Genomic DNA, 16,196 nt, shown 5'->3' on the forward strand with positions numbered 1-16,196 from the left:
CTCAGGCCCAGCTCGGATATGCATATTCATGGTAGTATTGGATAGAAAACACTCTAAAGTTTCTAAAACTGTTAAAAGTATGTCTGTGAGTATAACAGAACTGTTTTGGCAGGCGAAAACCCAAGGACCAATTTTTTTTCTGTTGACCTTCCAGCCAATTCCAAGCTTAAGCTATTGAAACCAAAGACTTCCGCCTCCCAAATTGCAGTTCCTATGGCTTCCACTAGATGTCAACAGTCTATACATGGTTTCAGGCTTGTATTCTGAAAAACCAACGAGGAATAGTTGTTTATCCTCAGGAAGTCCCAAGGCAAAACTACTCTCATTGCGCGCATGACCGAGGGAGCACGCTGCGTTCTTTTCCTTTCCTATTGAAAATAGTTTGCTCTGTATGAAATATGACATTTTATTTAGATATTAGAGTACCTAATAATGAATTAGAGACGTTGTTTGATTTGTTTGGATAAACTTTACTGGTAACTTTTGGAACTCTTATGTCTGCATTCTGAACAGGTGGATTACTAAACTCAATGACGCCTACTAAACGGACTATTTGGGATATAAAAAGGAATTTATCGAACAAAACGACCATTCATTGTGTTCCTGGGACTCTTGTGATTGCGATCAGAGGAAGATCTTCAAAAGGTAAGTCACTTATTTTATTGCTATTTGGGATTTTGTGACGCCTGTGCTTGTTTGGATAATATGCTGTTGTGGGGCGCTGACCTCAGATAATCAAATGCTGTGCTTTCGCCATAAAGCCTTTCTGAAATCCGACGATGCTGAAGAATCATGTATGACACTTGTATTATCATGAAGGTTTAATATTACGTTTTCTGTATTTTGAATTTGGTGCTCTGCAATTTCACCAGATGTTGTCGAGGTGGGTCGCTAGCGGGACCCCTGCGCCAGAAAGGTTAACTGTATTAGCCAAAGTAAGGAAGAGGGATGAGAAATTATTTCTTGATAACAGTGTTAGTGTAATTTGCCAAGGCAAGAAACTCTGAGCGCAGCCCTATCCAGAAATCTGACAGTGGCTTCTGATTAAATTAAATTTTGATGAGGCTCTCTTGATCAGATATCAGTAAGTGGACTGGAGGCAGGGAATGAAAGGGATAACGAATCCAGTTGTTTGTGTCACCCGTTTTGGGAAAGTACCTGCGTAATTGCACACCCAGCTCACTCGGGTGCTTCGCTATATCACATTTGACATTGTCCGTAAGCTTGAGTTCATTTGCACACAAAAAACATACAATAATGGAAAGACCTGTGTGTTGTCCTTGTTAATGCAGACAGAAAAGAGCTCCAACTTCTTAATCATTCTGTCCCCCACATTGAATATAGTTATGGAGAGTCCCTGTAATCCTAGATTCAGATAATTCAGGCGAGAAACATCACCCAGATAGGCCAGTCGTGTGAGAAACTCGTTATCATGCAAGCGGTCAGACAACTGAAAATTATGGTCAGTAAAGAACTTTAAGCTTGTCTCTCAATTTAAAAAAGCGCGTCAATACTTTGCCCCTTGTTAACCAGCGCACTTCTGTATGTTGTAAAAGCGTTACATGGTCGCTGCCCATATCATTGCATAATGCAGAAAATACACGAGAGATCAGGGGCCTTGCTTTTACAAAGCTAGGCATTTTCACTGTAGTGTACAAAACGTCTTTCAAGCTGTCAGACATTCCCTTGGCAGCAAAAGCCTCTCGGTGGATGCTACAGTGTACCCAAGTGGCGTCGGGATCAACTGCTTGCACGCGCGTTACCACTCCACTATGTCTCCCTGTCTTGGCTTTGTACCATCAGTAAAGATACCAACAGATCTTGACCACCAAAGTCCATTTGATGTCACATAGCTGTCCAGTACTTTAAAAATATCCTCTCATGTTGTCCTGGTTTCCAGAAGAGGATGTCTTCCTTAATTGACACCCCATAAACGTAACGGACATATACCAGGAGCTGTGCCAAGCCCACCACGTCTGTTGACTCATCTAGGTATAACGCATATAATTCACTGGCGTCTATGCGAAGCAGTAATTGTTTCAAAACATCTCCTGCCATGTCACTTATGCGTCGTGAAACAGTGTTGTTTGATGAAGTCATTGTCTGTATAGTTTTTTGGGCCTTTTCCCCCAGCATTGTCCCAGTCATATCCGCGGTAGCAGGAAGAATTAAGTCCCCCACAATAGTATGGGGCTTGCCTGTCCTAGCCACTCGGTAGCTCACCATATAAGACGCTTCTAGCTCCTTATTAATGGTATCTGTTGCTTTTATACATGTCTTACGTCTCAAAAGTCGTCTTTATTCTCGCTCAAAAAACTCCCGTGGTTTATTTTTCAAATGGTCATGTTTCGTTTCTAAATGTCAGCGCAAGAGTGACGGTTTCCCACGAGAGAGTAACAGTTAATGTGATTGGATGTTAATTATTTGACTAGGCTACCTGTATTTGTCATTGTGTTGTTATTTCGCTGAACACTAGATGGTTTAATTTTATTTTTGGCAGTGAAACGAGGCTACTCAGGTGAGAAAAAAACCCGTTGGAAAATATAAATGTACGGTTTGAAAATGTGAAGAATTGTTTGTTTTCTTTAACAATTTCAAAAAAGAATTATATATATATATATATATATTTTTTTTTTATTTATTTGTGAATCACATTTTTATTTGGCGTACCTCCGACAGCATTGCGCGTACCCCAGTTTGGAAATACCTGGCCTACGGTATTATGTAGTATACGGGCAACACATAACAAAACCACAGGGTTGAGTCTTTGAGGTCGCCACAGGTCGACCCATGTCACAACCAGGCACGTTAAATTTGAGAAAAGCAGACGTTCACTTTATGAGTGACACAATGCTTAACTCTCTAATGCAGTAGGGGAAGCAGACAGACAAGTAAAAGAGGCGTGGGTAATAACTCCAGAGGGGGAACATGATGTAGTGTAAAAAAATATGTAACAGACACATTAGGGCCAAAATGGGAAGGTCCTTATCAAGTTTTGCTCATAATGAGGTCAGCAGTAAAAGTCCAGGGAAAATCACAATGGATACATGTCAATCATTGCAAGGTTGTCCATTTTGATGACAAAGCGGAGCCTGGAGAATAAAGAACTGATTCATTAGCAATTGGGGACTAATCTCGGGTGAAGAAGCAACGTAAGATGATCAGAACCTGACAAGCTTCTAGACCTTTCTTCTGAAACTCGTCAGTCTATTCTTGTTCTGAGAAATGAAGGCTATTCTATGCGAGAAATTGCAAAGAAACTGAAGATCTCGTACAACCCTATGTACTACTTACTCCCTTCACAGAACAGCCGCAAACTGGCTCTAACCAGAGGAGTGGGAGGCCCCGGTGTACAACTGAGCAAGAGGACCATTAGAGTGTCTAGTTTGAGAAACAGACGCCTCTCACAAGTCCTCAACTGGCAGCGTCATTAAGTAGTACCCGCAAAACACCAGTCTCAACGTCAACAGGGAAGAGGCGACTACGGGATGCTGGCATTCTGGCCATTTTGAGCCTGTAATAGAACCCAGAAATGCTATGCTCCAGATACTCAACTAGTCTAAAGAAGGCCAGTTTTATTGTTTTATTTAGGCCAGTTTTATTTAATGGGAAAAAGCTTTTCTTTAAAAAACAATGACATTTCTAAGTGACTTCAAACTTTTGAAAGGTAGTGTATGTAAATGTAGCAAAAAAAGTTGTAAAAAAACTAAATTATATTTGGGGGGGGTGGAGGGGTTAATAATAAGTTTAAAAAAAAATGTTTTCAAGAACAAACAAACAACACCTCCAGCCTGCTCACCATTGGTCAACGATGGGGAGAACATAATTAGGAGGCTTGGTCTGACCTGTTCAAACTTCAACAGAGTATAGATTTGTACAGTTGAAGTGAGAAATTTACATACACTTAGGATGGAGACATTAAAACACATTTTTCAACCATCCCCAAATTTCTTGTTAACAAACTATAGTTTGGCAAATCGGTTAGGACACCTACTTTGTGCCTGACACATTGTTTACAGACAGATTATTTCACTTATAATTCACTGTATCACAATTCCAGTGGGTCAGAAGTTTACATACACTAAGTTGACTGTGCCTTTAATCAGCTTGGAAAATTACATAAAATTATGTCATGGCTTTACCAGCTTCTGATAGGCTAATTGACATCATTTGAGTCAATTGGAGGTGTACCTGTGGATGTATTTCAAGGCCTACCTTCAAACTCAGTGCCTCTTTGCTTGACATCATGAGAAAATCAAAAGAAATCAGCCAAAACCTCAGAAAAACAAATTGTAGACCTCCACAAGTCTGGTTCATCCTTGGGAGCAATTTCCAAACGCCTGAAGGTACCACGTTCATCTGTACAAATAATAGTACGCAAGTATAAACACCATGGGACCACACAGCCGTCATACCGCTCAGGAAGGAGACGCGTTCTGTTTCCTAGAGATGCACGTACTTTGGTGCGAAAAGTGCAAATCAATCCCAGAACCACTGCAAGGGACCATGTGAAGATCCTGGAGGAAACAGGTACAAAAGTATCTGTATCCACAGTAAAACGTGTCTTATATCGACATAACCTGAAAGGCCACTCAGCAAGGAAGAAGCCACTGGTCCAAAACCTCCAGAAAAAAAGCAAAGACAACAGTTTGCAACTGCACATGGGGAGAAAGATCGTACTTTTTGGAGAAATGTCCTCTGGTCTGATGAAACAAAAATATAACTGTTTCACCATAATGACCATTGTTATGTTTGGAGGAAAAAGGGGGAGGCTTGCAAGCCGAAGAACACCATCCCAACCATGAAGCACTGGGGTGGCAGCATCATGTTGTGGGGGTGCTTTGCTGCAGAAGGGACTGGTGCATTTGTGGGCAGAACTGAAAAAGCGTGTGCGAGCAAGGAGGCCTTCAAACCTGACTCCGTTACACCAGCCAAAAGTCACCCAACTTATTGTGGGAAGCTTGTGGAAGGCTACCCGAAACGTTTGACCCAAGGTAAACAATTTAAAAGGCAATGTTACCAAATACTAATTGAGTGTAAACTTCTGAACCACTGGGAATGTGATGAAAGAAATAAAAGCTTAAATAAATCATTCTCTCTACTATTATTCTGACATTTCCCATTCTTAAAATAAAGTGGTGATCCTAACTGACCTAAGACAGGGAATTTTTACTAGGATTAAATGTCAGGAATTGTGAAAAACTGAGTTTAAATGTATTTGGCTAAGGTGTATGTAAACTTCCGACTTCAACTGTATATCAGATTTCACCTTTTCATTCCATGTGTTACTGATGAACTCTGCCTCAACTCTGGCTACTTCTACAGATGGACGAGATGCTTTTGGTAGACGACAGCCTCGGTCCTTTGATTTGGAGACCATAATTGGGTAGGTTTTATCTGACCTGTTAAAACTTCAACATAGTACCCGTTTGTGTGTCAGATATTACCTATGATTTGGCTGGGGATTGAATTCCCAAACTTCCAATATCAGGGCGGCCACTCTAACCACAAGGGCACTGAGTTGGTCACACACTAACCTGTGTTCAATCACACAGACGTTAAAAGCCAATCTACTTCTTCAATAAAACTCAACAAAGAGCAGCACCATCTAAATCTATAACCACCATTATCTGTCCACATGACATACAGTGCCTTTAGAAAGTATTCACACCCCTTGACTTCTTCCACATTTTGTTGTGTTACAAAGTGGGATTAAAATGGATTTAATTGTCATTTTTTTTGTCAACGATCTACACAAAATACTCTGTCAAAAATGGAAGAAAAATTCTAATATTTTTAAAACATTTATGAAAAATAACACCAATAATATCTTGATTAGATAAGTATTCAATCCCAAGTCAATACATGTTAGAGTCACCTTTGGCAGCAATTACAGCTGTGGCTCTTTCTGGGTAAGTCTCTTAGTGCTTTCACACCTGTATTGCGCAACATTTGCCCATTATTAATTTCAAAATTCTTCAGTATTACTTTAGTGCCTTGTTGCAAACAGGATGCATGTTTTGGCATATTTCTTTTCTGTACGGGCTTCCTTCTTGTCACTCTGTCAATTAGGTTAGTATTGTGGAGAAACTACAATGTTGTTGATCCTTCCTCAGTTCCCTCTTATTACAGCCATTCAACTCTGTAACTGTTTTAAAAAGTTACCATTGGCCTCATTGTGAAATCCTTTGAGCGGTTTCCTTCCTCTCTGGCAACTGAGTTAGGAATTACTGTATCTTTTGTAGTGACCGGGTGTATTGATACACCACCCAAAGTCGAATTAATAACTTAAACATGCTCAAGGGATATTCTACGTCTGCTTTCTGTATTTTTACCCATTTACCAACAGGTGCCTTTCTTTTGCAAAGCATTGGAAAACCGCTCTGGTCTTTGTGTGTTTGAAATGTCTTAGCTTGTCTGATAATTGTGTGTGTGGAGTACAGACATGAGGTAGTCATTCAAAAATCGTGTTAAACACTACTATTGCACACATGGAACTTATGTGACTTGTTAAGCACATTTTTATTCCTGAACGTATTTAGGCTTGCCATAACAAAGAGGTTGAATACTTGACTCATTTTTTACTAATTGTATTATTCCACTTTGACATTATGGGGTATTGTGTGTAGTAGGCTAGTCACAAAAAAATATAAATGTAATCCATTTTAAATTCAGGCTGTAACAACAAAATGTGGAAAAAGTCAAGGGGCGGAAATACTTTCTGAAGGCACTATGTTTTAAAAATATACTATTGTTAATCATTATAGATACCACAGTTTTATTGATTCAGTGACCTGTATGTCAGTGGTGTATTACTGTTATTGGAGGGATGTGGCGTTATAGATAATATTGACTTCATATTGGCATTAAAACAGGTCAGAGGGTTAATGAGTGTCACAGTTTTAATGGTTCTCTGGCTTTGGGTCGAGTGACATGGTTTTTATGGTCGAGAGCACACGAAGGCTTGCTACCATAACCATTCCATTTCCTCTCTCCATTATGAAAATAGAGAAGCAGACCATTACACAACTCATCCATCTAAAGATCGCAAAATATGACAATTAATGTGTATGTGTATGTGTGTGTGTGTAGGGAGGGTGGAATAGTTTAGAAAAAACTTTTAACCAATCACAGTGAGGATGAAACTTTCAGCAGATTTTGAGGCAAGAGTACAAGCTGAGAAAATGATACTGTGGACAAGAGCAAGGTTTAGCATCAAATAAGCACATGCACACACTGATGAAAGCTCTTTGTCCTGACATTTGAGTGAAGCTTGTGGAAGAAAGGGACAATGTCATACTGGGAGGGGGGGAGATATGACAGTGAGGCAGAAAGAAAGAGGTGAAGCTAGAGGATTTGCTTCGCTCACAATCTGTCCGGGTGTGAGAAGCCCTTTTTTGTATTGAGGTCTATGAGAGAATATTGAATTACGTGAGGCTTGTTTGATCGAATATAAGTTTCGTAATGTTTAGGCTTTTACAAATGTACTGATATAAGTGGATGCACGTGGCATTCCAGCAACATTGAAATAAACAACTTACTTGTGCCTGTTGTTCACCCGCGTATCTTCCCTATCATTGGCTAGAATGGTCCTACCTGATCTCGCCTGCCTTCAATCATCGATGACATGCATTTCCATTGTTAGAGTGGTCACTCTTTAATCTTTGAGTGAGGCCACTGCTTCTAGACCGTGTGTGCGTGTGTGTGTGCATGCGTGAGCGTATTTGATTTGTGAGTGTTGTTTGTGTACCTTCTTGTGGTAGATGCTGCACACTCCTCTCTCCAGGTCTGGCAGTCGGAAGAGCAGGGCTCTAACGGAGGGCAGGGTGACGGCATCAGACTCCAGGATCTCACATACAGCAAATTGTCTCTCACATATAGACCTGTGGGGTGAAGAAGAGCCTCCAGGGTTGACATTCTGTATACAGAAGCACAAGTGCTATTTTCAGTTTCCTCCCCAGCAACACAATGTGCATTAGGCGTTAGAGTGGGACTGCAGAGTGCAGAGAGACATGTGCATGTGTGCAGGCATGTGTGTGTAATCTGGGTTTTATTCATGTAAGCGTGAAGCAGGGTTCTCTCATAACCTATCTGATGGTAGAATCGAAGATTTATAATCCTGACAGCAGATCTGAGCGAGTAAGTGAGATTACAGTCTCAGCCCAACCCCAAATCCATCCCTATCCCTCAGACACTAAGTGCAGATCTGAAAGGATTGCATAGGTCCGTGTGTGTACTTGCTCCAGGGTAAAGTTTCCCCTAGGTACATATTCCTAGGTTCAGCTTCCCCTCCCCTCCCCTAATCCTTAACCTTAACCATTAATGGGGGAAATGCAAAACTGACACAAGATCAGGGCCTCATGGCAACTTCACCGTACTCGGTTGCTGAAGCCCAAACCAGTCCCTTTCCTTTCCACTCGCCCCTCCATTTCCAAATTCACTCACGCCTCCACCATATGCACAAGTGATGTAAATCTGAGGGATTTAAAATGATCATGGGTTTAGGGGCCACTTTGACTGAGCCAGCAATGCTGCCAGCTCAAGAGCAAAGTGCTATCCCAACATGCACCGCAATATGTTTGGCGTTAACAATGTCATACAAAATAATGGAAAGGTGAGCCTAATTATATGCGAAATGCATTTGTTTGTGTCTGATTTCTAGGCTTGACACATGTAACAAATGAAATACCTCACAATTTAAATGTGTAACTGTTACGGAGGTTTCTATCTTGACAGGGGAAATTTGTTCATTTTAATTTAATCCTTGTTTTATTATTTAACGTGGAACATAAATTGCATCATTCAAGTCCCAAGTGTGTCCCGAAATTGATGGGTTAATTTGATCCCACAGGAGGTTGGTGGCACCTTAATTGGGGAGGACAGGCTCATGGTATGGCTAGAGTGGAATGGTATCAAATACATCAAACACATGGTTTCTATGTTTGATGCCACTCCGTTCCAGCCATTATTATGAGCCGTTGTTTGATTCACTCATCACTCTTGAAGTCATCCTCAGAGTTTCGTCAGCAACAGATGACCACGGAGGGCCCTCCAAGCAAGTTAGTATGGGCAAAGGACTGGTTTGGGATTCAGTGTGTACTTACTGTGCGTCTTTGAGGGGCTGGCTTACCCACTTCCTCATCAGTCTTCTACCAAATGAGGTGTGGGTGTGGTCTAACACCCACAACAAACTGCCCTTCATACCTCCATCTGTCTGTAACACACGCACACAAACCTTTCTGTGAAAAAGAGTACTGCACTTGGCCTAGTAATATCGTACCGTTCCAATGCTCCACAATAACAATTGCCCAAACTGAATTTAGGGCACAAAATAGCACATTTTAGGCCACGAACCCATGGTCTGACCTGAGTACCATTATATAAGATAAAGTTACATATGAAATACGGCCTTGTTGTATACAAGTAAACTGGAGGAAAAGTACAGTGGTTCGCCATGTAAAAGTTGCAGCGTACTGCAGCACAGCTTGCATGGTGCAGCAGAATTCTATGGCACGTTATTTAAGTGTCAGCCATTGTAACCATTAAAGCTAGTTAGTGCTAGTTTGACCACCAGAGGCATATTTGAGAAGCATTTGATAGCCTTCAATAGTGGCTGTACAAGAGCATATAAAACCTTTTTTGTAAAAACATAGTATATGGGACTGATTTTAATACATTTTGCTTCATTAATTTGATTAATATTATGGTGTTTCTATTCCAAGAAAAACCCTCAGGGTTTCCGTTAGGATGGAACGGAAAATATGGAGCTGTACAATGTGACGGTCGGGAGTAGGCTACAGTACTAAGAGCATAGCATGTCCACACCCTAATTGTATAATTCTAGTCTAACCAATACACAAACAGAGATTCAGTGAAAATAAAAAACTCTCATTGATTTACCAAGACCAGACCCCATACTTGTCTCAAAGCAGCGCGAAACGGTGCTAAAATAGTGACCACAGCGGGTAGGCTATTGCATCAAATGCTATTGCTTCTAACTTCAATATGCTTTTTAAATAAGACCTACACCACTTTTAACAGCACATTACTCAACACTAGTTAGACTCATGTTGCCTACAGTAGGCCTACAGTATATCGAAAATATTTTGATATTCAGATTAAAATCGCTCACTTTTATTTTTTTTACGAAATAACCTACAAAATATCGTTATTTATTATCAAGTTGATGGCACAGTCAAATAGCCCGGCAGCTACATAAAGCTGAGTGACTCACTCATTCAGGCTTTGGATCAAAATAAATATGTAGCAACATTCTTTCTGATAGTCTTTAAAAAATTACATGTTTTGGTTATCCCGACCTGGACACCATGTACATTATTATAATAGCCCTCCCGATTGGCGCAGCGGTCTAAGACACTGCATCACTGTGTAAAATGCATTGCTACAGATGCAGGTTCGTGACCAACAATTACATATGGGTATCCCGGTGGCGGCCGGCATGGGTATCGAACTTGCATCTGTAGCAATGCATTTTGCACTGCGATGCAGTGTCTTAAACTGCTGCGCCAATCAGGAGGGCTATTATAATACTGTACATGGTGTCCAGGTCAGGATAACCAAAACATTTCTTTATTAAAGACAAAAACTTCTGAGCCACAGTATTAATTATGAACACCCGGAGGTTCACTGGTAAGCAACATTTGCCTCGGGATCCATCCCAGTTGGTATTCTGTGCCAACTCGTGGCATCTCTTCGAACCCAGGAACGAGTAGCAACAAAGAAAGAAGCTGGCTTGATGAAAACAATGTCCATTTTGTCTGTCCTCTTTGGTCGCAATGTCATTTTTATTTAGATAAAGAGCTCGTTTTTGAATGGTAACTGTGTTAAGGGTGGAGTTTGGGGTGAGGTGAGGAGTACTGGAAAGGTGTGACTTTCAGCTTACAATAGACCATAAGTAGACAGCAGATCACCGATTATCCTCACTTTGATTATGCTGTAACAACATACTGTAGCACCATGACCAGGATCTCTATTCATTTAACTTCAAACGTCCCACCCTAGTCAACAGCCAGTGGAATCGCGTGGCGCGAAATACAAACACCTCAAAAATGCTAGAACTTCAATTTCTCAAATATATGACTATTTTACACCATTTTAACCTGTTAGGGCTAGGGGGCAGTATTGACACAGCCGGATAAAAAACGTACCCGATTTAATCTGGTTACTACTCCTGCCCAGTAACTAGAATATGCATATAATTATTGGCTTTGGATAGAAAACACCCTATAGTTTCTAAAACTGTTTGAATGGTGTCTGTGAGTATAACAGAACTCATATGGCAGGCAAAAACCTGAGAAGATTCCTTACAGGAAGTGGCCTGTCTGACAAGTTGTTGTTCATCTTGGCTCTTTTTATTGAAGACTGAGGATCTTTGCTGTAACGTGACACTTCCTACGGCTCCCATAGGCTCTCAGAGCCCGGGAAAAAGCTGAATGATATCGAGGCAGCCTCTCGCTGAAACACATTATCGCTTTTGGCAAGTGGCCGATCAGAGGACAATGGGCTTAGGGGCGTGCCCGAGTCGACCCCATGCTTTATTTTCTTTAGTCTGTTTACCTAAATACAGATTCCCGGTCGGAATATTATCGCTTTTTTACGAGAAAAATTGCATAAAAATGGATTTTAAACAGCGGTTGACATGCTTCGAAGTACGGTAATGGAATATTTAGAATTTTTTTGTCACGAAATGCGCCATGCTCGTCACCCTTCTTTACCCTTTCGCATAGTGTCTTGAACGCACAAACAAAACGCCGCTATTTGGACATAACTATGGATTATTTGGGACCAAACCAACATTTGTTATTGAAGTAGAAGTCCTGGGAGTGCATTCTGACAAAGACAGCAAAGGTAATAACATTTTTCTTATAGTAAATCTGACTTTGGTGAATGCTAAACTTGCTGGGTGTCTAAATAGCTAGCCCTGTGATGCCGGGCTACCTACTGAGAATATTGCAAAATGTGCTTTCACCGAAAAGCTATTTTAAAATCGGACATATCGAGTGCATAGAGGAGTTCTGTATCTATAATTCTTAAAATAATTGTTATGCTTTTTGTGAACGTTTATCGTGAGTAATTTAGTAAATTCACCGGAAGTTTGCGGGGGGTATTGCTAGTTCTGAACGTCACATGCTAATGTAAAAAGCTGTTTTTTGATATAAATATGAACATGATTGAACAAAACATGCATGTATTGTATAACATAATGTCCTAGGTGTGTCATCTGATGAAGATCATCAAAGGTTAGTGCTGCATTTAGCGGTCTTCTGGGTTTTTGTGACATTATATGCTAGCTTGAAAAATGGGTGTCTGATTATTTCTGGCTGGGTACTCTGCTGACATAATCTAATTTTTTGCTTTCGTTGTAAAGCCTTTTTGAAATCGGACAGTGTGGTTAGATTAACGAGAGTCTTGTCTTTAAAATGGTGTAAAAATAGTCATATGTTTGAGAAAATGAAGTAATAGCATTTCTAATAACGCGCCACAGGATTCCACTGGCTGTTACGTAGGTGGGACGATTTTGTCCCGCCGGCCCTAGAGAAGTTAAAGTGTTGTTCTGTGCTACCCAGAGGGGCGGGGTAGGGGTCCACCCCCCCCCCCCGCCCATCCTCATGGGCTAGGTCCGTCTTCTGTGCATGGCTCTGCGGCCCATCCCGTGCCCCTTGCACTCATGTCTTGAACCTCTCGCGCCCACTGCTACTTCAGTGGATACCAATATGACCAATATATATTGTCCTGCTAATAACAGGGTTAATAATATATATGTGTGAATATCCAAGGGGCTTTTATATCATTCTAAATTAATAATAATCGTTTTGTTTAAAAAAAAAATATTTGAGATGATTTCGTTTGCAAATAACGTAAAATGAGCGAAAAAAAGGCAGAGAAAAAGGCCATTCTTGAACATGGGGTGAGACATTGTTACTAATTTGTAAATAAAGCCAGTTTGTTTTTTAGAATTATTTATTTCTGTTTTTAGAGGGAGAGAAACCAAAAACCTACAGTCATCTCATGGGTCTCCCATTCGAGGCCGGCACCGTTATTGAACCAGCATCTGTAGCAACACAGCTTTCACTGCGATGCAGTGTCTTAGACCGCTGCGCCACGCAGGCGTTGTACAACGTGACGGGGTCGGGAGTAGACTACAGTACTACAGTAAGAGCAAAATAATCCTAACATTTCCACATCCTAACTGCAGTGTAAGTTACTCTTAGAATAAAAACCTTAGTGTAACAACAGTTTTAGTAAGTAATACTTAAGTCGTGCACAATTATATATCTATCGATAATTAGTTAGGTGTATGTCACCCACTCATTGTCAGTTAGAGACACAGTAGGACCCAAAAGCATAATCAGTGCTCCAACTCCCCCTTGCGCTGGTCTGGAGCAATGAAGTAGTGACGCAGGGTACCATACGAAACCACAAATTACCTCTAAGTCCCGCAGCATAATCGCAAAACATTTAGTGGAGCAACCACTCATTCACTAACACGTACCTGGTTGGTGAGTATCTCCAGGTTTCTGAGAGTGGGAGCACTGAGGACCATACCGTCTGACTCACAGGAGAGGTGCCTGAACGAACTTAAAGTCACACACACACAGAGAATTACCACATACAATATTACAAGAGTCACAGGGAGTCAGTCTGTGGCAACCACAAGGGCGGTGTGTGTGTATGTGTGTGAGTACCTGTGGTGCAGTAGTACTCTCTGCAGGTTAAACTCTGTGAGGTAGTGGATGAGAGGACCCAGACAGCAGACCACAGGGCTTTCCAAAGAGGCTATACTGGAGAGAGGTCTGGAACCTGGGGATGGTCACACAAACACGCACACACTGCCATGAGTCACAACCTCGTGCCTCATTTTGTTTGAGAATACTTGTTTTGTTGATCGTCCGCCAGCGTCGCCAAAATCCACACCTACAGTACACGCTGTCCCAACAGAAAATATTTTTCACTTAAAGGACAGATGGAAGCACAGATCTGTAATTCATGACATGAAGCCTCTATTATTTTATTTTTTTCACTCACACACACACACACACACACACACACACACACACACACACACACACACACACACACACACACACACACACACACACACACACACACACACACACACACACACACACACACACACACCTGAGTCCTGTGTGTGACAATAGAACTCAGTGACAGTGTTCATTGCAGAGGCAAAGTCAAACTGAGCACTGTCCCTCTTCTCTATACGTACACCATCACCAGCCTGCACACTGCAGAAAGAGAGAGGCAAATAGAGAGGGAGGGGAGAGAGGGAGAAGGCAGGTAGAAAAGAGTGACAGAAGGAGGGAATAGGAGGTAGAGAGAGGTTATTACACCAGCTCCTATAAGAATCAACCTGTTAGTCAGAACAACTCAGGCACAAAAATCTAAGATCAAGTAAAATATTTAAGAAAAATATACAGTACCAGTCAAAAGTTTGGACACACCTACTCATGCCAGGTTTTTTATTTATTTGTACTATTTTCTACATTGTAGAATAATAGTGAAGACATCAAAACTATGAAATAACACATATTGAATCATGTTGTAACCAAAAAAGTATTAAACAAATCAAAATATATTTTATATTTCAGATTTCTTCAAATAGCCACCCTTTGCCTTGATGACAGCTTTGCACACTCTTAGCATTCTCTAAACTAGCTTCATGAGGTAGTCACCTGGAATGCATTAATAGGTATGCCTTGTTAAAAGTACATTTGTGGAATTTCTTTCCTTCTAATGCATTTGAGCCAATCAGTTATGTTGTGACAAGGTAGGGGTGGTATACAGAAGATAGCCCTATTTGGTAAGACACCAAGTCCATATAATGGCTAAAACAGCTCAAATAAGCAAAGAGAAACAATAGTACATCATTACTTTAAGACATGAAGGTCAGTCAATCTGGAAAATTTCAAGAACTTTGAAAGTTTCTTCAAGTGCAGTCACAAAAACCATCAAGCGCTATTATTAAACTGGCTCTCATGAGAACCGCCACATGAAAGGAAGACCCAGAGTTACCTCTGCTGCAGAGGAGACCAGCCTCAGAAATTGCAGCCCAAATAAATGCTTCAGAGTTCGAGTAACAGACACATCTCAACATCAACTGTTCAGAAGAGACTGCGTGAATCAGGCCTTCATGGTCAAATTGCTGTAAAGAAACCACTACAAAAGGAAACCAATAAGAAGAAGAGACTTGCTTGGGCCAAGAAACACGAGCAATAGACATTAGACCGGTGGAAATCTGTCCTTTGGTCTGATGAAGCCAAATGAGATTTTTTCTTCCAACCGCTGTGTCTTTGTGAGACACAGAGTAGGTGAACGGATGATCGCTGCATGTGTAGTTCCCACCGTGAAGCATGGAGGAGGTGGTGTGATGGTGTGGGGATGCTATGCTGGTGACACTGTCAGTGATTTATTTAAAATTCAAGGCACACTTAACCAGCATGGATACCACAGTGATACACCATCCCATCTGGTTTGCGCTTAGTGGGACTATCATTTGTTTTTCAACAGGACAATGAATCAACACACCTTCAGGTTGTGTAAGGGATATTTGACCAAGAAGGAAAGTGATGTCGTGCTGCATCAGATGACCTGGCCTCCACAATCGCCCGACCTCAACCCAATTGAGATGGTTTGGGATGAGTTGGACCACAGAGTGAAGGAAAAGCAGCCAACAAATGCTCAGCATACACTACCGTTCAAAAGTTTGGGGTCTCTTAGAGATGTCCTTGTTTTTGAAAGAAAATCAATTTTTTTTGTCCATTAAAATAACATAAATTTGATCAGAAATTAAGTGTAGACATTGTTAATGTTATAAATGACTATTGTAGCTTAAACATCTGATTTTTTCTGGAATATCTACAGCACATAGGCATACAGAGGCCCATTATCAGCAACCATCACCCCTGTGTTCCAATGGCACGTTGTGCTAGCTAATCCAAGTTTATCATTTTAAAAGGCTAATTGATAATTGGAAAACCCTTTTGCAATTATGTTAGCACAGCTGAAAACTTGTTCTGATTAAAGAAGCAATAAAACTGGCCTTCTTTAGATTAGTTGAGTATCTGGAGCATCAGCATTGTGGGTTCGATTACAGGCTCTAAATGTCCAGAAACAAAGACCTTTCTTCTGAAACTCGTCAGTCTATTCTTGTT

General features: G+C 40.9%; 1 protein-coding gene across 8 annotated transcripts in view; it reads right to left on the minus strand.

Annotated features, from left to right (window-relative positions):
- Positions 1 to 16,196, minus strand: part of msh3 (mutS homolog 3 (E. coli)) — a 150,947-nt gene that overhangs the window by 104,281 nt on the left and 30,470 nt on the right. For all 8 annotated transcript variants that reach the window (XM_045707204.1, XM_045707203.1, XM_045707201.1 and 5 more), the window contains 5 exons: positions 14,161 to 14,270; positions 13,707 to 13,821; positions 13,514 to 13,598; positions 9,105 to 9,214; positions 7,751 to 7,883 (listed from right to left, as the gene is read on the minus strand). In XM_045707204.1, coding sequence (XP_045563160.1) covers positions 7,751 to 7,883; positions 9,105 to 9,214; positions 13,514 to 13,598; positions 13,707 to 13,821; positions 14,161 to 14,270 — 553 coding nt within the window. The remainder of the gene's footprint in view (positions 1 to 7,750; positions 7,884 to 9,104; positions 9,215 to 13,513; positions 13,599 to 13,706; positions 13,822 to 14,160; positions 14,271 to 16,196) is intronic.

The sequence above is a fragment of the Salmo salar genome, chromosome ssa24, assembly GCF_905237065.1.
Source record: "Salmo salar chromosome ssa24, Ssal_v3.1, whole genome shotgun sequence".
Taxonomy (NCBI): domain Eukaryota; kingdom Metazoa; phylum Chordata; class Actinopteri; order Salmoniformes; family Salmonidae; genus Salmo; species Salmo salar.